Below are 24,101 nucleotides of genomic sequence, written 5' to 3' on the forward strand. Positions count from 1 at the left end.
ATATTGAGGACAGCTTAGTCCTCTTGCTGTACCTCCCATAGTTTTAACTGGGATCACTGACTTTAAAACCAAAACATTTAATGTTTGAGGAACCTCTAACACCTGAAAATGGCCAAGGGAGACAGCACTTTCCTTGCTCAAGTCATGCCAAGAGGCTCATTAAGCTGGCCTTGATTCATAGCCAGCTTGTGGGTCATGGCAGAATTTCTCTCATTGACACTAAGGGTCTCAGCTATAAACAATACAAACTTGGGGTGGAAAAACATAACCTTTGTTCAAAGAGAATTTTTATAATTTCCTGATAATTTACCTGTGTGGACAAAGGCTGCTATTGTGGCACAATGAAAGGCTCATTGTGCAATCTTGTTGGATGACTTCTGGAAAGTTTATTTTCATCACCACCTGCTACCTTTTCCTCCTCCAGGATTTTGTTTCTAGAGTGTTCATTATGCAATTTATGGGAACTGATGATGAGGACAAATTGTTCCTCAACCAAGTTCACAAACTCTTTGCTATGTGCATTTACTTCATATGGAAAAGAAAATATAGTTGATAAGCTAAAAGCTTCTGAACTTGTTTTTCCCATAGCCAGTGCAAATATTAAATCCAGTATGTGTGTGTGTGTGTGTGTGTGCGTGTGTGTACGTGTGTGTGTTGCTTGCATTGTCTTGGGACAAATCATTTTATTCACAACTAGACATTTCATGGGCCCATGATTTCTATAGCAGAGTATGAGTGCTAATGTAACCAAGTAAGAGAAAACTGTTACCATTTAAATATTGGTTTTAAGTAGTTTTTTTTTCCCCCTCTCACAAGAAAGAATCTTTTGCTAACATATATTGATATAGGTCAGAGGTATAGGAAATCTCCTTTTTCTGAAAATTAAAAATGTTAAAGTTTTATCTATACATTCCATTTATCAAACATTCACTAAGTACAATGAGAAATAAGTTACATTATTGTGATTCTCCAGGAGCATACAGTCTCTTCAAGAAGGATGCAGAAATATAAAGGAATTATTTGTTAGAAGGTGAAGCATAATAAGCTTCATAAATAAGTGGAAATAAAATACAGTGGGAGAGGGTCAAAGTGGTGAGTGATTCATTCTGTTTGGAGAGATAGGAGAAAGTTTCTCATGAAAGTCATAATATTAGATTTGAGCTTTGAAAGATAAATTAGATTTATACAGAGGAATAGACATTCCATGACGAGAGTGCACCACAAACAAGGCACAGCTGTGTGAGAGTGAAGGTTAGTCGCGAAGAACGGCAATGGCCAGGTGTGAGAGTAGGGGATGTAAGGGAGGCTAGGCTGGTGATAGGGGGGTTTGAAAAAAAGCTTGAGGTTATTATGTAGAAAGCCTTGAATGCCATGCAGAGAAAGATGGATTTATATACAATAAGAAGCCTTCCAAGGCATTGAAGCAAGTCAGAAATATAAGTCAACATATGTTTTGAAAGATAACTCCAATGGCAGTGTGGCAGTTACCCTTATTAGCATGTGTTTGACTTTTCCTCCTGAAATAAAGTGAAAACAGGTAAAATTAACTAGTCTTTGGTACTGCCATCATGGAGTACTGGATTCAGAATTTGTTTTAGTAGATATATAGCTAAAACAAAGGCTAAGAAGTTGGATAAGCCTGGTTTGTATTTCTTTTCTGCCATGTACCAGATCTATGACTGTGTACAGGACTTTCATGATATTCAGTTTCCCGTATTGGAAATGTGATTATTGTACAGAGGTCTGATGATATAATAATTCAAAAAGCATTTTGTAAGCTATGAACATAAGTGCTTTTTTTAGGATCTTACTCATTATCAGTATTTTGAAGTTGGAGATGGTACTTGATTGATGTCATTTACTAACAAGCTTAACATCCTACTGTAAATAAATTACAGACTCAATTCGGTAATTGAAATTCAATTTGTCAAATACTTTTTTGAATTAAATTAAATCAGCCTCTGGCTCCTGTTGATCCAATTAGTGCAACTACATAGCATAAACTGCTGCATAGACTTTTATTCAAGGTATTTCCAGGGTTCTTTGATTTTGGTTCCCTCTATTCCCCACACTTTCCTTAGAATAGTTAATCATCAAGAAGTATATATTAAAATTTGTTAAAATGTAATTTGAATTTCTGCTAGTAATGCATATTTAGAAAATAGGAAACAAAGATCTTTTTTATGTTTACAAAAGAGGACCATTAAAGAAATTGATGATGGAATACTGTACAGTACTTCAACTACATTTATTTTTTTCTTTCATTAACAGGAATATTGATTCTTCAAGGAAGTGGATCACATTCAATTTTAGTGACCTGAAATAAATGACGAGCATATAGTTATTTATCCTAATAGGTCATTTGCTTGTGAACTTTAAGCTTTTTTCTTTTTAATTACAAATATTGCCTCAAAAGTACATCTAGTTCAAGGACTGGGAAAATTTTCTGCTCAAGAAAACCAAGTAAATGCAAGAAAAGAGGTAGAGACCTTTGGTGGTAGTAGTATTAGCTGTAAGTATTTTTGTTTCTTAGAATAGTCCTCTGGGTCCTAATATAATCTTTAATATAGTCTGCTTTCCCTCAATTAATTTGGTAATTGACACTCTATCAACTTTGTTTTCAATATGTGAGACGATGGAGGCTTCTACTATAAGTGAAAAATTAAGCCTTTAGTATTTTAAAATAATGTGACAGTCAGAGGCTAGGTTTAGGGTTTTAATATTAATTAGAAAAATACATGATTTTCTAAGGAATAGGCTGAAATCTATTTTGGATCCTAGATCCATAGGTTCATCTATTAAGATCACTTTGGTTGAAGTTGTGCCTTCTTTAACCTTCTGATTCAGCCCCAAAATATACAGATGTTGATGATAGTAGAAAATGTTAAAAAATGTTTCATAAAAATCTTTTAATAAAAAAGGGTATCTTTCTATTACATCATAGAAAATGAGGGATTTAAACTGCTATGCTGGTTGGCTCATGGAAAGACATATGCTTGTACCTCTGCATAAACCCCCACAGTCTCTATCAGAGAAAAAGATTGAAACGAATTGTAACTTAGTGGGGCTAAGTGAAAACATTGTAACACTTTTTCATGGATTGATGCATTCCAATCCACAGATAATAAACAAAAAACATGCTTTGTATTCTGTGTACTTACCACCTCTTTTATCTTGAATTGCACTGGGACTTTTCTTTCTAGTTTACTATCCACTAATAGGAATAGGTTCAGGGACAGGCTCAGGCACTGGAATGTGAAAATATCTAAACCATGGATATCCTTGATACAGGAGTAGTAGATACGGGCCAAATGGATATCGGTAAGGAGGCACATAAAACTGTGGAAGTGATTCATCGCTCCGACTGACCTATGAAAAGAAAGAAATTAAAAAGAAGAAAAGATATAAAAGAAGAGATATAAAATAGTCTTTTAACAATTGGTAGAGGCTTTAGAAGCTCTAAAATCATTTATCTTTTGCTTATTATGAACAGGGATTTGATTAATTTGCATCATTTTAGAAAGTTTTAGGAAATTATTTAGAGATAACTGTGTTCTTATGCTTTTCTACTAATAGCCAAATGTTCTTGGTATTATTTCTATTATTATAAAACCAAAGGGTATTGATGAGGGGACATCAAATTTGTCCCTTTGTCTTTACATAAAGTCTTTATCTAAACCATGTCTCCTCTTTATCTCTTCTTTCTTTCTCTTTCCCTCTCCATGTTCTATCTTTATCCTTACCAAGTTCTGTATCCTTAATACTGTACAGTTTTAGACTCAAATCAATGATTCCTTTCAGATAATAAAGTTTTTATGAGTATAAGCAAATCTCTAAACAAGACTTTCCCTTTTCAAATTTTCTTTTCTTTTTTTAAAAAATGTTTTTGATGAACTGTTTAACCCAAAAGTATCTTAATGAATTTACCACTGGTGGGATCATCAAAATTGGCCCACATTTCCTAATTCTCATTTAATTATTTTTTTGCCTTCTTTGGAATGGATGGATTTCGTAGAATTAAAGCAAAGTGGAAGCATGAGCAATTACAAACCTTTATTAGGTTAGATAATTTTGGTAAAAATATTATGACTCATGCATAACTTATAGAGATAAGAACATATACAATGTATTTTTTGCATAATATAAATTTATAATACAATCAGTAATATATGAATACTTGTTTAATATTTAATGATATGCATGGGATATGCTTCATAATAATTGAGAGGGAGTGGAAGGATATACTATGAAAAAGTTTGGTCGTAATTTAATGATCTTTGAATCAAGGTTATGGGCATATAGAGATTCACTATACTTTAAAACACACACACACATGTGTGTGTGTGTGTGTGTGTGTGTGTGTGTGTGTGTGTGTGTAGTGACTCATTTCATCACAGAATGATTCGAGTTTCAATTTGGGTTCCACTGTTACATGAAATGCTGACATAATTCTCTTTGTATAAGTAGAGATCAAATCCCTGAAGACTGCTCTATTAGCCCCAGTTATAGTTATTTCACATGGAAATCTTACGTGTTAAAAAGAGAAAATGTAACTTACACTTCGTGGTTCTCTTTCTTGGTCTTGAGAGACCTAAAGCTCAAACAATCAAATTAATTCAACGCACGCTGATGAAACATATAAACTGAGAAATATACATATATATACATATAAAGGAAAGAATTTGACTATCCACTACCTACTATTGTCTCACAATATTAATTTTTTTATTTAAAAAGTTTAGAATTTGAGTGTCCAGAAAACATCATGGGAACTATTTTCCTGGAAAGTATTAATATGTATTTTAAATGATTCAAATTCATTACCGTACCAAGGCTATGGGGAATTGAACCATGCACTGAACAATACTTGACTTATAATATTTTTTAGAATATAATATTAAAGGGGCAGGTGTTAGGCATGTTTATAAAGTAAAATACAGTGTGTATAGAAAAAGTTCTTAGGATTCACAATTAGAACAACAAAAAAATATTAAATACTCTGGAGTGTATAAGTGGGTACATACAGGGAAGCCAATTGTTACTGCCAAGATGGCTGTGATCAGAAGGAGAACTTTCATCTTATTCAGAAATACCCTAGAAATTAGAAGAAAGTCAAAATGTTGACATAAATTCAGAAGATTCAATTATAGTACATATTATGTTACTAATAGTTCTTTTACACAAGTCACTTAATCTTAGGACATCAATCTAATTGTTAACGGAGAAAAAATATTTTTTAGGTAAAATTAAAAATACTTTGTAATGTTACAATTATGTTATATCAATTCTTTAAAAGACAAACATTTACATATTACTTAAGAAGAATATTTGTCTAAACGTGGTGATAAAAGTAGTTTCTGGAATGAAATATTACCTGTTTGTTTATACAAAGACCGTCATGTCAGGGTAAGTAGTGATTTGATGATCTCAGGAAGTTCAAACACTTTCCATATAATAACCATGAGCTTAATTTAAGTAAAATAATTATTTGCATTGGTTCCTAGGCAATCCCTAAAATTTCATGCTGTTTAGAGGGACCTATTTTTGACATTTGGGAAAGAATATTTTCAAGGTATTTGGTTTTGTTTTAATTTTCATTGTAGAATCCTTATCTTATGATACAGTTGTTATAATTAATGTGTCAGTTATGATTGCTAATAAATATTTGAGAAAACTGAGCTTAAATTGTAACCAACGATTATACATTTAATAGAGAAACAGACAATAAACTATTGAATCTATTGCATTTAAAAATAATTTGTCACTAATACAATAAACATGTATATTATTTGATTTTAAACATGAATAATAATTTTCCCTATGGGGTATTATCAGTAGCCATTAGTCTTCTTAATCATGGTGTAGATACAGTAGATGCTAAAGAGTATATGGGGGTGGGGGTTGAGAAAGGCAATCAAGTTGCAAAGAGGGGTTGGTCAGGGGACTTTTCTTCAAGTTGTCTTCCTATTTATTAATTTATTTATTCATAAAGTATTTCTTGATATCTGATTAAGTGTCAGACACGATCCTAGATGTTAGATGTGTATAGCATTTGAGAAAGTCCCTGCTTTCTTGGACCTTAGAAAGCACAATGTTATAGGCCCATACATTACAAAGTTTTCTGAAGATTATTTAATTTAAGGTTTTATATTAAGGAATATATCAATTACTCATGTCGTCATCATCATTTCAGGGTGGTTTTGAAATGCTTAATGGAAATTCTAGAGAGATTAAGCACCTCTTAATGCTTCCCAAATATCTATGAGACAGAAGAATAAATGTAAAGGAAAAAAATGTATACAAGATTTGGTTATGTTGTATTTATTTTATGATCATCATATCATTTTTATTTTTTTATCATATTAAATTCAACTTGAGATAAAGAATATCAGATGATGTTATGATTGTGACAAAAAAAGCTAAGTTCAGTATTCCATAGGCAAGTAGCAGTAAAATTTTTTTATGTATACACACTCATATATGTATGCTTTTCACAGACATATATATATATATATACATATATATACACACACATACATAGCATGACTTCTATGTGCAAAGCATTGTGCTAGGTGCCATCAGGGATATAATGATCAAGCCTGATTTCTGCCATCTGGCAAGTGGTAAAGAAAGGGAGATATTTTTATAATATAAGGCAATATGTGATAAATACTATACATAGAAATCACAACATATTGAGAGTATATAGAAGATAAAAGAGACAAATTAAGGAAACAGTTTTGCAGAAGATAGAATTCAAGCTGAGCATTTATAAGAGGAAGAAATTCAATTGGTTTCAAGGATTATTCAAAACCACATTAAGCAAACCACATCGCAAATTTCTAAAACATGTCTTAAGTCAGGGCATAGCATAATTAACTACCGCATTTTATTTTTTTACTTCGCAAACTGTAGTATATAGAAATATATTGCTTTGTCTCTGAAAAAATTAGATGCATTTTCCTGGAGCATCAATTTTATTCAAGAATTTATAAGAAACACAAGTAATTTTTTATATTAAATTCAGCATAATATGTTATAAAATATAATGTTAATACAGCAAAATTTAAAGATAAAACAAGAATCTATAAATAAATTGGCAGTTGTTTATACTTTAGAGAATATCTGGTATTGTATGTTCCATTGCTGGCTGACTTGTGACCCATAAAATTCAAAATGATGAGCCTGAGGCTCTGAAACAGTCTAATTGTAGCACACCACCAAAACTTTACTCTCATAAAGATTTATTTATGGTCATTTTAAAATATGCACTATTATGACTGGATGGAGATTTTAAGGAAAAGTTTTGTAAACAGGTATACCTCAAATATTTGTCTAATTACTTGGTTTACAAAATTCCCAAGCAACCATTACATGACAGTCTCAATAATTTTACTTTCAATCATTTAATGAATATATGTATATATTTCTAGCTATATAGAGAATATATTTATATATAAGATGTATATATCACATACATATCCCAGTTTACAATGATATTTAAGACCTCTCTTACCTCAGGCTTTCCACTTTCTTCTCTAAAATACCATCGTAAGAAATGGGAAGTGACTGGCCCTTGAATATGACAGCTATTTTATACACTCAGAAGTAAGTAGAATGAAATCTGTGGCTTGAAGGCCTCTCCCTTGGGATCAGTTATTACTTATTTGAGTCATCAACCATCACAATGTGTTGAAATTGGGGAATAACCAACATTTACAGTTTCATTGAAACTTCAGCTGAGTGGCTACCAAATACATCTATTTGTGGCTTCTTTCCAGATTTTGTGTATCTTGTATATTCAAAGATTATCGCTTCACATAATGTTACCCTATGTTCTTATATAAATTTTTCTTTAAGTTCCATAATTAAAAAATATTTTCTAAGCATTCTATTGGTATTGATTATCACTTATTAGAAAGCATTTTTTTGGTAGTGTAATTTTAAGAAAACAAAGAATCTTTAAAAATGTTAAAGATGGGTTGAGAATCTTTTGCATGATTCTGCTTTTAGGTCTTTGGTTTTAGTGAGCAGGATTAGAGCTTCACAGATAAATGGACCATATTTAAGAGCATCAAAGCATTGTGATTACTTCATGAAACATTATATTCTGTTTTTCAATTAAAGATATACTTAACAGAAAGGGTATAACCATTAAATGTATGACTGAAAATTAGAGCCCTCCAAAAATTCAAGAATTATCATAAATATGTATGCATATTGTATATACCATAATCGAGTCATAAAACTTGGGATTTTTACTATTTATTTGAGAACCCTCAGAATATTGCTTCCTTGAGGTCAATTTCTATTTTTAACAGAGTTTATATGATCTAAATTGAAATAATGCAACACTTTTCCTTCTTCTTTTTTTTTTTTTATCCTTTCTAGGAATTAGTTCTCAACAGAACTCAAAAAAAACAAACAAAAAAAAGTAATAGCTAACATTTCTTGAGGACTGTAAGAGCTCAAGCACATAATTTAATCCTCAAAACAACCAACTTGACGAACAACATCATTCCCATTTTACTGATAAAGAGACTGAAAAGTAGAAAATGGTAGTAACAGGTCTAAGGTATCATAACTGGTAGTCTGAAAGAGATGGTATTGAACAGCAGCAATTTGCTTCCAAAACTCATACTTTTAGTTAGTGTCACTCTTGCAGGTTAGAAAATTTAATCCAAATTCAAAGAAACTTAAACTTTCTTTACCTTTTACTGAACATATAATCTTATCTCACTGGTTTAAAGAAAGCTGCTTCAATTGAAAATCTAATTTATTAAACTCAGTATTATGTCATATATTGGTTTTCATTTTGGCCAATCTGAGGTTAAAGTAGATTTTCCCAGGACTAAGGATAAGTTTGTGTGTGTGTATGTGTGTGCACATACATACATGCATAACATACTATTCTCTTTCTTACTTTACAGCCTGGAATTCAATTTCTTCTACTTATCTGAAATTGTTCTAACAAAAGCTGCCCTTTACCACTTAATTGTGAAAATTACAAATGCTTTTCTGTCCTCATGTTATTGACATTTCTTGACATTTGATAGTGGTGACTATGCCCATATAGAAACTTTCTTTTTCTTTCTTTCTTTCTTTCTCTTTCTTTCTTTCTTTCTTTCTTTCTTTCTTTCTTTCTTTCTTTCTTTCTTTCTTTCTTTCTTTCTTTCTTTCTTTCTTTCTTTCTTTCTTTTTCTTTCTTCTGCTTCTTTAAACCACTCTCCATTCTTCTTTTTTCAATTTTTCTGATAGCAGTCTTAAGTCTTTGCTAATTCTTTTTTCTCAGCTCATTGCATATGACTGCTTATCCTTTTAGTTTATACTTATTCTGAATAATAAAATCTACTCTGACTCCCTAACCTATACCTTCAGCTCAATTCAACTGCATATAGAGTATTTAGATGTCTGATGGGTACAATTCAAAACTGAACTTACCATTTCTCTCTCCAAATCTTCTCACTTTTATTTAATCCCTCAGCTGATGGTCATTGATCATTCATTCACCCAAATTAGAAATCTAAGACTCACCCTATACTTTCCTTGTTCCTTCCTTTTGGCATCTATTTTCATATATATTCTTGGAATCAGTCTCTTCCATCTTCATTACTATTTCCTTCGTTTAGTTTCCCGTTCCCTTCTGAACTATAACAATAGCCTCTTAATTAGAGTCCCTGTCTCTGATATGCTCCTTTTCTAATTCGTCTTCCTTGTATTCTTCTAAAGGGGCTTTCAAATCTTTTAAATGTAATTCATGGTAAAAAAAATGCATTATATGTCATAACTGAGTACACACACACACACATACACACACAACTGAAATAGCGTTTTTAAAAATAATTTTAATTTATTAAACATTTTAAATATATAGTATTTTCCAACTTTATTTAGATGTATTTGACATATAACATTGAGTAAGTTTAACATTAAACAATGAATGGTTTCTTATAAGTATATATTGTGAATGGCTACCACAATAAGATTGGTTAACATATTCATCACCTCTCATAGTCATCTTTTTTATGTATGCGTGGTGAGAACACTTACAATCTAACTCAGCAACTTTCAAGTATACAATACAGTGCTGTTAACTATAGTCGCAGTGCTATACTTTAGGTCCCCAGAATTTATTAATTTCAAAACTGGAAATTTGTACCCTTTGGACACCATCATCCATTATCCCTACTGGCAACCACCAATCTACTTCCCATTTAAATGAGTTTGATCTTTTTTCAATTTTACAGTTAAGCAAGATGTACAGTATTTGTCTTTTTAATAAGAAACTTTTGCTTTGCTAATCTTTGGTTTCCATTTGTGTTGGCCCCTAAATAGTCCTGATTAAGCTAGTAGATTGCATAAAGCCGTGCTTCTCCTGTTATTGAAAATCTAGCTATCATGAGGCAGCAGAAATAATGAAGTCAGTAATAGATACCCCCAAGCTAAAAGAAAGGAAGAGCTTGAGATTTGACAGATCTATATTTACACTTTTAGATCTTTTTCTTTATTAGCTGTAAGTGGATAAATCAGACTTCTGACTCTGGGTTTTCTTATCTTTAAAGTGAAGATAAAGATGATTATCTCTAGAATTGAGAATTAAGCGAAATGAAATGTATAGAAGCACTTAACATGGTATCTGACTTTATAAATGATGTTTTAATCAGCATCAAAGCTGAAGCTTTGAGTAAAGACCTCTTACTGCCACACATCTTTAGGATTCCTCAAATAATTATGTTCCTCAGCTAATATAAAGGTATATGAAAGCACCTTAGTAATTGAAACTGGATCTGGGCTTACTTAATATGCTACTTAAATTTGAATATAAGTAGGGGAATTTTGAAATTAAGCAGTATCAGGAGGGATTAATTATTCTTTCTGATTGGTGATTTATCTTCACCCTCCACACACTCCACCAACCACTATCTCACAGGTTGTAATTCTGACTGAATTCAGGAAATATAAGCTGCTATTACTTTCTTGTGTTAATATTAATTCAAATGACTAGAATCTAATAAACAAAAAACACGCTGGCCTAACAGAACAAAAATTATAAACATAAAAACCCCTTCTGTAAAGTCTCCGGTACGTGGTTGTCCTTCCAAGTACAAGGGCAACCCAAGGAACAGCAACCAGGATGTTTTGCCCAGAAAGAGGTCATGAGTGGCCTCCAGAAGCTTGGCAGGCTATCATAAGAAAGAGGCCTTAGGTTTATTTTGGGGGACAGAGATAGTAGAAGCAAAAATTAGCATAACAAGATATTAAAAATAATCTGTAAGGGAAAAAAAATTAATTTAAAAACACCTATCTCTGTAGATAGTCAGAGAGAGGTTGAGTGACTGCAAGCTGAGGTGTAGCTGAGAGGATTTTGGTGTGGCCAGTGGAATTGGTTAGATGACCTTGCTGCATTCTTTCCATGATAATAATTTCTAACTGATGATAAGCAGAGTTGAGAATAATGGAACAGGTTTAGCAATTAATTTTTTAAAAATCCCATAGGCCTATTTCTACTGAAGGATTAGAATTAGTGGTAGGGAAATGCACATTTTGAGACACACTATGGGAAGCCTTAACAGTGGATTAACTCACTATTACTTCAATAGGAGAGCAAAAATATCTTGTTCCACATCTTATGGCTAACAAAATTTGTAGGCATTCTCGCTTTTTTTGTGTGTGCAAGGTGGGAACCATAAGATATAAACTTTAAAAGGCTTGTTTGTATACATGTTAATACTAAGGAGGAATTTTTTATTTTAAAAGGTCTGTGATGGATATAGACAAAAAGGTCTGTAATAGATATAGACAAATCGCTGAATTCTCTTCAATCCTCTCTAAATATTATATATTCAAGTAGAAATAACCTTAGAGACTGTGGGTTCCTGCAAAAGAATTAGAATCCTATGTGTCCATGTTGTAGAATTTGAGTGATTGTCAGTTCCCCAATCTCCATCACACACTTGACCCCTAGTGGTCAAAAAACAAAAGTCATAGAGTTTCCGTCCAGAATCAGCACTAGCAAGTGCCAGAGTCATGGCCAGACACACCTATGTCCACTTTAGTGTTTTTGAATGGGCCTGCTTAATAAATACTTATTGAGTAAATAAATTAGGCTCTTCAGAAACTGGTTTGGATATTTACTGGTACCCTTTATCAGTAATACCATAACTCGAAGCGCAAAGGCCAGCTGAGAAACCCTGTTATTAACCATTCCCCATGCTCATGAGACATAATTTTGTTGGCATAATTTAAATTTTATAGCAAATTCCATTAATAATTTTATATTTTTTGTATGGAACAAATAATGGATATTGCTATATTTGATGTATATTACAAATAATTTATGTAGTCCATTCCAAATCTTCCCTTTTCCTGTGTAAAATATATATATCATTTTTTCTCAGATTTCAACTAAAAATGGTAAACACAAAACTTTAAAATATTAATGACCTCCTATGCATTTTACGCTTTTTTTCTAGAATGTTTAAATAGAACCTCATATTTTAATACAAAACATGGTTTAGAGGATTGTTATTCAGTCTTATATTACATGGAGCTTTTTAGGCTCTTTCTGTGGTTCCTCCTGAGTGGACATTTACCACTGATGCATGCTCCTCAGGCAGAGTTTAAGCGGCTTTGCAGAGTCATACAACCAGGATCTGAATCATGCCCTTCCACTTAATTTGGATGAACCTCTAAACCTTTTTTAACCACCCATTTATTCATCAGTAAAACAATAACAATGTGTTTTTCTATTTGACTCATAGCTCTAACAATTTAAATAAAAATGAAGTTCTCTAATGGCAGTGTGTTAAAATCAGAGGTCTTGAATGTGAACGGTGGGGTTTCCTTCACGTATGCATCTGATTCTTCTCCATGTTCATGATCCAGAATTTCAAGTTCTTTTCTCCCTTTATTTTTATCTTTGAATTATCAAAATATAAGAAACTTTCTGTATTTAATAAGGATTCTAATTATACTAATTATACTAATTATTAAAAGATCTACATAATTAGAAAATGTTCTATTAACTTTACATTGTTTAAGGTAACTGTCAAAATACTTATGTATTATGACAAATGCTATATGAAATACATTATATGTATTCAAAACAGCCGTATGGGTTAAGTTATCTAGTTATTCCTATTTCACATAAAGGAAAATTTAGCTTAGAAAGTTAGGTATCTAAGATCACAAATATAGTAACTGTGTAACTGGAATGCAGAATTAGTTCCTAACAACTACACAAGTAACATAAAATGAATTAGGGAAAAATCCCTAATTCAAATTTAGTGAATCACAAAGGAGATGTAAAGATTTTAAATAGTTACATAATCTGTCATTTTAAAAAACTTTTATATCAAAAATAGATATCATTCTAATAATATTATAAGCTCTGAGCATAATACAAAATAAAAAGTTGGAAGGCTTTGGAGAGTGACCAAAAGCAGGTAGAAACTTAAGGAAAGTAGACTCTTGCAAGAAAGGTTAAGTTTACATTTATATCCCCTATCTTTTATAGGCACTCACCATCTGCAAAGTGTGGGGGCAGCTAGACCCTAATAAGGGAGTCACAGTCTTCAAGACATCAGAGGAGGTAGTTTGGGGATGCCAGAGGGGGAAAGTTTTATAATGGAGGGAAAAATAAGGGTGATTGCCTCAAAATTTGTATACAAACTCTTCCCAAATATTTGACTGATCCCTGAAATATGCATATACAAGGCAAGATATCAAGGATCCCAGCAGAAAACAATAGCTGGACAGTTGAAAGAGCAGAGTAGAGATTTCAGCAACTTCCTATTGCAGTGGTAACTTAGAAATTAGAGATCTGACATATTAGAGGAGCTTGATAAACACCATATGGCAGAAGGGCAACTCATAGTTGTAAACACTATGTTGTTAGAACTTAGTTTTGCCCTAACATCAAGGACTAAAGATACATATGTACATATATATATATATATATATATATATATATATATATATATAAAATCGAATTACATGCTTAAAGCTTATGCAAATAAAAGTGCTACTAGACTATGATGATAGATTGAATATGGATGTAATGTTGAAGGTGAGGTCATATATGGGTTCTATATTTGTCATGAAATAATACTGTTATAATCCATTTAGATAGGAAGCTTCCCCCTGGAGAAGGTTGGTAAGGAAAGTTTTGATGCTATATTGTGGATTACCAAATCTAAGCAAAGCTGATTTTAGAGAAATTATTTTACATATAATTTTTCTGGTCAAACCTGTTCACAATTGAACTCCATTTTTTGCTTTTGTTTCTTTCACTGGTCTGGGACAGGAAGTTTGGGATGCCAGGGTTACAACAAAAAACAAAACAAAGTTCTTTGTATGTACTCTGCTGATATTTTCATAAATAGTACACTCTTGTCTTCCTATATTTTGTAATAAAAATGATAGAGTTTAAGACTCTCATAAAATATTTTGAAAAAGTAGGATATTTCATTGATAATAATTATAGTACTCAGGCTTTCAAAAATAGTTGTTGCTCAAGAATTCCTTGAGACTTGACATCTTTCTGAAACATACAGGATCCTGAACAGTCAGAGATTAGGGAATTTATTTTTTAAGCTGATCCTAAATTTAACAGATCACTAAATTGGATCTGTTAAAACTACTCAGAATTATAAAGTCCTATTAGCATTGCCTGGAATAAAGAAATAATTTCACTATGCTTCGTTTAGTGTTAATGGTTTCATGAAAATATTTATTCTTGAAGTAACTTCTCAATGTTTATTATTGCATTTTTATGTAGTACTTATTCATTTTATGGTTTTATATATTATCATTGTATTTATTTAATCACTATGTTTCTGAAAAGAATTATTATTATAACCTCTAATATTGACAAATTTGAATTGATTATAGCTTGATGCTTAGAGTTTTGCAGTTTTCCCTGAATTCTGCTTCTCTTCATTGTACTCTCAAACAGAATAGCTATATTGTGCTCATCTTTCATCTTTAGTCTCTTACCATCACTTTTCCTCCTCCTTAAAATGTTGAATACTTGCTGTGTTTCAAAATGTATTCTAAATACTCAGTATGAATTACCTCGTGCGGTTAGTTTCAATTACCTCATTAACTCTTGAAATTTTGGGACACAAGGTTTCTAAATGCTGAATACCTGTGTTTAATCAGATATCTTGGTTTTTGACTCCTTATGTCACATCTAATATTAATAGGTAAGTCAATTGCCCGGAATTACATTCATTCTATTCACTAATTTAAGGAAAAGGCATGACATATAAGATGAAGGCAGAATGGTGATTAGTGGGTTACCTTTTCATAGAATGAGTAGCTAATTCTAGAGTCATAACATACTAAATGTTGGATAGGTAAGATTCTATGAATTGTAATCTACCTGAAAGCCTAGAATACTAACCAAATTTTCTTGAAACCATCTAATACATATTCATTTATTCATTCATTCACTCACTCATTTTTCTTTTTATAAACATACACTCACACATAGCAACACACATCTACATACCAGTATGTAAAGTAAATCGAATGTCAGTTTTTCTATTTTCTCAGAATTTTAGCTAAAGATCCAAAATTGAGAAACTAAGTAAAAAGCACTTCCACAGTCACAACTATAAGAGGAAAATTAACATTTTCTGAGTAACATTAGATGTGACATAAGGAGTCAGATATCTTACATGTGTTATTTCAGGTAGTCCTTTAAGAAATTCTAAAAGGTAGGTATGGTTATCTTTGTTTTACACCTGAGAAAACTGAGACTTAGACAGGTTAAGTGACTTGCTGAAGTGTTCAAAACCAGATTGAAAGCCAGATCTGATGAAATCCAAAATCTATGCCATGTTATTACAGAATACTGCTTCCCCAAACCAGCATGCAACTTCCTGCAGATCTTTTTGGGTGAGGAAAGCCATCTCTCATGTAACTGTGTCATATTGGGAGCATGAATTTCATTGAATCTGCCATTAAATAATTTTAATTCTAATGGGGAGTGCATCAGAAGGAATCTAGCTGAATGTGCCAAGGGGAAATGATGAGATAACTATGTCAAAGTTAGATACTTTATCCCAAACACCACACTCATAACTTCAATGACGGTATAATTTTATTCTCATCAATGACCCCATTTTCCTGAGCCATTCTTTATTAATACAATTATCCAGTTGATTCAGTGATATTAGCTTTATTCTCACTGTTACTTTCCAGATTATGCAATAATAGAATATTTGAAAAGAAATATAATTTTAAAGACAAGACTTATTAAATGATTATATCATTTTTCTGACTCATTTAAAGATTGTAATGTTATTTATAAGTAAAAAGTTCAGTAGAATTAAGATATTTTATGTATTTCAAAGGACTGATATTAACACTGAGGAAGCAAATAGCCTAAAATTATATCCGAGGCACCGCCACATCTCTTTCTCTGAAAAATAAGATAGAAGAGTATTTTTATACCATTAGACCGTCTTGTGTAAAATTTCCTAGGTATATTTTAAATTACTTAATAAAGAAATTTAAAAAGTTACTTTTCCTGACATTGATGCCATAGAGAGTAAAGGGCACACTATGCTGAAATCCCTTTAGTATTTCTGATTCAATAACTTGAATTAAATTACATTGTACAAAATGGTACATACCAAAAAAGACTCTTCTAAAAAGGTGCTAACACTATTCACTTTTGGTTGTATTTTTGTACTTTGTATTTTGTTTTCATTTGAAGAATGCTAAGTATTAATTTTCATAGGAAGAAGAATCAGAAGAGACTCATAGGCAGCAGGAGGAGTTTTAAAAAAAACCTTGCCTTTTGGTTTTCCCTTTAAGTCAAATTGTTTTGCTTTTTAATGTGTCTTTTTTACTTCTTGGTGCCAAACCAACCTGTCCTTCTATCAAACACTCACTAGTCTCACAGCCAACCAAGCCGATTAGCACAGGTAATTAATTAAGGTTATTTTTTATATAAAAATCATGAAATTTAAAATTTCCATGTGATTCTGAAATTCTTTTTATCACCGAGACTTTGTTTCATTTCAATCTAATTCAGATATGTAGGCATTATCATAACTTACAGCTTGCAAAGTGAAGTGCTGATTTGGGAGAGCCGACTCTTCATACAGTGTCTGTAGAATGTCTTTTACATGAACTTAGTATATTTACCATTTGTGTTTTCAGTATTTATATCAAGTTTATGGCATAGGCAGATGACTCCCAAAAATTATTTTGATTTTAAAAAATTGCTTAAATCCCATAATTATTATTAGCTTTGTAGAAATATATCAGCACAAACTTTTTCTTTTTTCATTTTGATAAGACCACTTCACTAGTTCCGCTGATAGTTTTTTTTTTTTCACTCTTTTAATTTAGGATATGTCATGATACTTAATGCATGCCTCTTGGCAAATACCTACCAAAAACTCTGAATGATTGGCACAACATCTTATGGTTCCTTTAGGCTACCAGTCTTGGCCTAGTGAAAAAAAAACATTCATAAGAAGCCCTTATTAAATCAAAATTAAGTTATGTTATGATTAATTGATTATCAGTAAGCAATTACATGCCTCCTCATTCAAGGTTAAGATCACATATTCTACTGTATCATTAATTCTTTCACTATTTCTTATAACTAAGTCCTATTAATTAAGCACTAAATTTATCTTTCTATTTTCTATTAAATAACTTTTTACATCAAATATAATCTGATTACCCTACCTTCTCTTCCATAATCTCTGGGGTAATAGTTGGGTCTATTGAAGAAGCAAAAAAACTTGTGCTGGGTTTTTGTGAAGTTGAAGGAATGAAAATTCCTCCACTGGCATGCCTAAAGTTTATTGTTTCTTTTTGCAAATGTGGTATCACTCCTCCTGCTGGCTATAGAGAATGAGAAAGAGAACAAAGGTTCAAGCACAAGGTCAAAATTGGGAAGAATGTAAAGCAACAGATTGAGATGTAAGGCAAGGAAGTTATTTACAAAGTATATGCCTTTAATATTTTCTAGATTATAATCTGTCCTTTAGAAAGACTATGACTATATACCAGCAAACATGGATGTCTCTTAATACCTGATTTTAAATGAGTATATCTAGGAGAGTATCTGATGTAGAGTAGTCCTTCAATAAATATTTGATGAACTGAGTGAATTGGATTTTGACTGGCAAAAGATTGCAAGGAAAAGATGTAATAATTATTGATGGTATAATAAATAATAATAATAATAATAATAAAAGTTTTCATTAAAATGAACAATAGTGCAGGTTGCCAGTTGTTGATTTCCAGTACCTAGCAGGATGTAGTAAGGAATCTTACCATCACAGCAGTTTCAGGAACTGTGCCAATGATGGTACCAAAGGTTAGTTGTTGTTGTCCTGGTATAACCTGAAAAATCAGAAAGTTTTAAAAAATCTAAATTATTAATCTATAAAATATGTTGTTTCATATCTAAGACAGTTAAACACTTCCAAACTTCTTAAATTAGTTTCTTAAAAATAAAAATAATTTATGTTTAAGAAAGAGAAAAGCAGCTCCTGACATGAGGAAACTGGCCTGATAAAAAGGCACGGCTTATGTTGTCAGGAGCTTGTTGACATTCTGCTATTCCCTGGTGCTCTGTGGAACATTAACCATCCTACAGAACACCATCATCAGACAAGTTTGCCTCTGAACACATTGAAGTGTGACAAAAAAAGAACACTTTGTAATCTTGTCTAAAGCAAGATCATGGGCCAAGCCATGAAAATACCAGGCATCCTCATATCCTGGCTAATATGAGTAACTCTTGTTTCTTTACCAAATTACAGCCTTGCCTTGCTCCATTGTTGTTACCTTTGAGGTAAGAATCATTAAGGGACGCCCCTGTCACACACACACTTCTTGAGAACACCCAATCCATGGCGAATCATCATTTCTTAAACTTTCCCCAAAATCACTTAACACAAACCCAGATTCTATAAGAAGTTATTTCAATACCTTCCTATTAAAACACCACATAGTTTCTCACAGTATGTGTTCTCCCTCATTTCAATGAGTGGATAAATCTAACTTTTCAATTAGGGATGTGTTCCTGGTGGTTTTGGGCTCAAGGGCACTGATACATTTAATAGGCTGTAAAATAAGTGATTTCAAAAAAATTTCTCTTTAATGGAAAGCTATCAATTACTTACAGGTTCTGCTTGTTGTGGGATGTATCCAAATTGAGTATAGAATGGCATCTGTCAGATTTTTGAAAAAGTGTATTACATTTACTCTGACGATTTTTGTCATAATTTTGTGATTAATTACATTAAATTATATTTATTTTTTATTAGACTAAATATTTTTGAAAGTTTATATATTCTAGGTGGTAAAAATATGAAATTACCAAGCATTCTTTTGACACCATACGACTTCTAGGTTAAAATTCTTTTTTTTCTCTTTAAATGACAATTGGGATTATTACTACCAGTAATTTAAAGCATAATTTTCAGTTTTCTCTAATTTTGTTTGACAAGTTTTAGAGTGGTGATAAACTCATTTTTTTCCAACTTAAATAAAAGAAACCTAGTCATTATGAGCCACATGAATTTACATTAGAATTCTAAAAATTTTCTCACTGGTCCACAAAACTGAAAGTAGTTATCTAATTATATCTCAAGATCTGGTGATCATAGGTATCTTTTATTAGCTATTTTTATTTCTTTTTAAATAATAACCACAAGTATATATGACAAGAGGGATTCTGGTAGATGTTTTAAAATTAGAAAACTTTCTTTTTCAAAATTATTAAGCTTTTAATTTTTGATGTTATTGAGTTCACTCTCTAATTGCTGTCTTTTGAAATTGACCCTTATAGCATTTCCAAATTAGTGATATGCTAGGAGAAAGCACTATATATTTTTATGACTACCAGTTCAAGCTGTTGAGTTTTTGCACTAAATATACTCAGATATTCTCTTTAAAAATTTACTTTATCTTCTTTTTTTCTCAGATGGAACTAATCAGATTAAAATCAAACACCTGCAGTACCTGCTCCTCAAATTGCTGCTGTCCTGTTTGTGGAGGTGACTGGGTGACTGTTTGTTGAGGTTGTTCACAGGGGAGGAGCGTGTAAACCGGGTAGTACCGAAGCATCTAATTTTAAACAGAAACATATGTGAGAGCTTCCTTTGAATCAGCATCCCTTTAAAAAATCATTTAATGTCAATATTTTTTTAAGCTGATTTATATCTAGCAAATTTACAAACGAAAGAATGCATGAAGCAGTCTCTCCCAAACTTTAGAAACAACTGATATTAAACAGGATACTGGACTTTGTTTCATGGTTGCTGGGTCAAATACTTTTAGGAAATAGTGGGTTCAACTAAACAACAGGCAATTAAAAAGGACCCCATGGACTTTATATACAAATTTTAGACTTTATATACCAACTTTATATACAAATTACTTTGCAAATATCTAAAAGGAAGATAGTCTATGCAGTATTTCCCCTATATTTTTTTGAGAATCATTCATCAACAGGATATGGTATTGGAAGTTCTACCACAATGAAGGAAATGTCAAGAATGTACTGTCTTTCATAATTAACATTTTATTAAAACCACCCACATGGATGTTAGAATATTTTGAAAATCTAGAGACAAAGAACAAATATATAAAATCACCTGTAACTTTATCACTCACATTATCATGTATGGTTTCCACTTACGTCTGTGTGTCTAAATATTCATAAGTATTTATAAGAAATGGGGATCATAGTACATACATAGTTTTGTATGTTGTTTTTTTCCTTATATAATTAAACAAGAGACTATTTTAGACATAAGAATTTTAAAAATTACTGTGGTCTAAGAAATTTATTTTGTATTGTGGTTCTTAATTCTAGCTAAAATTGAAATCACCTATTGAGAATTTTAGCAGATAATCTTATTTGGGATTTACTCATGGGGATTTGATTCATTAGGTATGAGTTCCACCTAAGCATTTGTAATTTTCCAAATTACCCCCAGAGATTTCAATGCCAAGCCAAGGCTGAGAACCACTGATTTAGTGATTAAATAAAGGATGAAGAATCATATTTCAACTAAGCCATTTACTTTCATTAGGGTTGGGAATTAAATCTCATTAAGACTTAGTTTCCTGATTCTTAAAATGAAGTAATACCATGTATTATGTTTCTAACTCTCTAAATACTATGGCTACAATGAGATAATGTCTAGAAGTAATTTTTGTTTTGTAATGGGGGTGGGACAAAATTACATAATTATAATTACCATACAGTCAAGTTGTCTTTTTATGAGTGGTCAAGACTCTGCTGGGGAATAATATAATCTATCTATACCTCTATTTTTTTGAACCCAAGATATTTTAAAATTAATAAGCGTAATCTTAAGGTGGTCTTCCATATTACTCAAATGAATCTACTAGTTTGCATTCATATTTTAAAGATTCTCTTATGTCATGGAAATAAACACCATTTGATTGTAATGTGAAGTTAAATCAAAAATATACAAAAATTCAGAAAAGTTTAGAGAAGAATTTCATAACGCAAATGATGTGGGCAAGTGTTTCTTATTTTGACATCATATATTTTATCAATTCAATACATCTCTCTCTGAAACAAAATTTAAGGTTGGGCAAAGTAAGTCAGCCCTTGGTATTTCTCTTTAGTTGTTCCCAAATGCCAGCAATTTAGATGCAAACAGGACAGAACAGAGGGCTTGATGAGATCCTTTATTCCCAGCACAGTAATGCCCTCAGAATTCAGAGGTCCTGCAGACTTTCCTTAAGGGACTTTCTTTAGGAGTTATTAAGCAAGCCTGGCATTAACAAACTGATGCCAGCCCAGTAATAGCAGTATCCAGAAACTAATATCACTGTATGCTAAAGGAGTCAAAGTTACAGATTTATAAAAGAAAAAAAAAAATCAATGGAGACTGAATGTAGCCATCTCTCTATTAGTATGATGATATCTTATTGATTTACCTGTACTTGCTCTTGAGGCATTCTGAAGAACACATAGGGCATTGGCTGCCAAAAAAGGAATCATAAAAAGTTGTATTTAACTTTTTAATTTAAAATTGCAGAGTTGTTTTTCTTAGACCTACACATGCAAATTTATAATTTATGTTAGCAGATTTCTATGACAACAAAAGGTCATCTATTATATAAACCATTATTAACACAAATTGCCTTTTTTTAAAGATAAAAATTTCCTAATTATTTTTTTCCAAGTCATGTTTTAACACTTTTTATTTGTGGCTAATTTAAATGTTAGGAATATTTTTCATGTTCAGAAAAGATAAGGAAGTACTTCCAGTGGTGGTAGGAACATAGTATGGAAAAGAATTCTTGCTCAATAATTCCTGTCTTATTCCAAAGCTGATTTATATTTATTTTCACATTCAATGTGCGTTTTTCTCCTCACAACAAGATGGAAGAGGCTCGACTTACGTGATTAGGGTCCTGTTGGATCTGCACTGGTGTTTGAGATTGTGAGGGGTCCAGTTGTCCTATCTGGGTTCGATGGTCAAAACTGACCTGTCCTGGGAAAGTTATCTGATTTGGGAACAGTCCAGCAAATTGGTCTAGAGTTGACAAAGACAAGGGGCCTTGTCCTGGAATTTGAGCTTGCTGTTGCTGTTGTAAGATTCCAGAGAAAGGCGGAATCCATGAATAGAACGGGCCCTGGAAAGGCACAAAAGAAAGTAAGGAAAAATTTCTCTTTCGTTTCAGAAAGAATTGAAAATCAGTCTTGAGCAAGAAAGAGACAAAATGTAAACAATTTCTGTATTTCCATTGCTGCATTGTTAAAAAGAAAGCATAATGGCACATTATGAGCTGTGGATATAAGCATGAACAATGCTCAATTCACAATAGTCATGAGAAATATGGAGCAGCATGAAGTAGATAAAGAGTGCAGTTTTTGCAGTTGTCAAACTGATTGAAAATCTTTTTTTTTTTTTTTTTTACCAGTTGTGTAAAATAATTAGATTAACTATCTCATTGGTTGGCATATACCAACTTCTCGATAAATAAGTGTTAATCAGATTATAGTTTTTAGTCATCAAACAAATGGTTATTAGAAAATATGGGATGAATTCATAACTTTAAAATTTGAGATTTCAAAAATGAAATAAAAGCATTTTGTTCTCAAAGTACCATAATAAGAAAGGAGCAGTAGAAAAACATTCTTAAAATAATTATTAAGGTAGAAGTACCTGAAGCTGTAATGGTTGAAGTTGAGCATTATTAAGATTCAGCAGTAACTAGAAAAGGAAAAATCATATGTAAACAAGATTACTACAGATGCTAAAATTATTAAGAACAATGTTTACTACAAATATAGCCTGTTAGAGCTGACTGATTATGGTTTCCTGTTAGAGGTGAGATGTTTTCTCACTAAGCCTATATACTTAATTGCAATGACTAGAGGTTGGGATTTGACTACCTCTTCCCTGCTGTGTATGAGATTGTACAGCTTTAGCCCAATCCAGTGGTTTGGTTAGTCATTTTATGCTCTTAAACACCTATATACACCTGTATTAGGCGCTACTAGAACAAAAGATATACAAGATACTATCATTGTCTTTACATGATTTACAATCAAACAAGGCAGGCAAAATAATATTTTAGTAATAACCTGGTATATAAAACAAACATGAACATTGGAAATGCATTTGGATATAAGAGCCAAAGAATCTTGACTATTCCTAATTAAATTTTGCATTTTTCACCTTTATCTCTTCCTCACTAAGTTTTTAAAAAACACATAAAGAAATAAACAACAAGGAAGTGATTAAGTTTTTAAGCTAACCTCATTGCTGTTGCTTGCAGAGAAAAGGCGCTGTGCGATAAGCTAAAAAAGAAAAAAAAATGGCAAAAGAAGAATTTATTACAGGTTTTACACAATCATTTCAGTTGTACCATGAGATCACTCACCGGGGCTGACATTGTGGCTCCCACTAGCCCAAAAAGAATTATAGTTTTCATTTTCAGATGAAATATCTAGAAAACGAAGCGTGAAATTTAACTTTAAAAAGACTGTGTAAAAATCATGAAAACAATAATTAGCTGGTATCATTCAATCAGAAAAGTAGGTAGGTAAATTTTATAGTATTTACTTATAC

At 31.8% G+C, this 24,101-nt stretch overlaps 1 protein-coding gene across 1 annotated transcript; it reads right to left on the bottom strand.

Moving 5' to 3' along the window:
- Positions 1-3,207: 3,207 nt before the first annotated feature.
- Positions 3,208-23,964, bottom strand: LOC107499299 (odontogenic ameloblast-associated protein). Its single transcript, XM_016123357.1, has 10 exons — positions 23,914-23,964; positions 23,789-23,830; positions 23,193-23,240; positions 22,426-22,659; positions 21,958-22,002; positions 20,002-20,106; positions 19,161-19,208; positions 18,307-18,375; positions 17,713-17,871; positions 3,208-3,369 (listed from the first exon to the last, which is right to left on the bottom strand). Exons 1-10 carry the CDS (start codon positions 23,962-23,964, stop codon positions 3,208-3,210), a joined length of 963 nt encoding a protein of 320 aa, XP_015978843.1.
- Between the last annotated feature and the right edge of the window lie 137 nt (positions 23,965-24,101).

The sequence above is a fragment of the Rousettus aegyptiacus genome, unplaced genomic scaffold (genome assembly GCF_014176215.1).
Source record: "Rousettus aegyptiacus isolate mRouAeg1 unplaced genomic scaffold, mRouAeg1.p scaffold_m13_p_10, whole genome shotgun sequence".
Classification (NCBI taxonomy): Eukaryota; Metazoa; Chordata; class Mammalia; order Chiroptera; family Pteropodidae; genus Rousettus; species Rousettus aegyptiacus.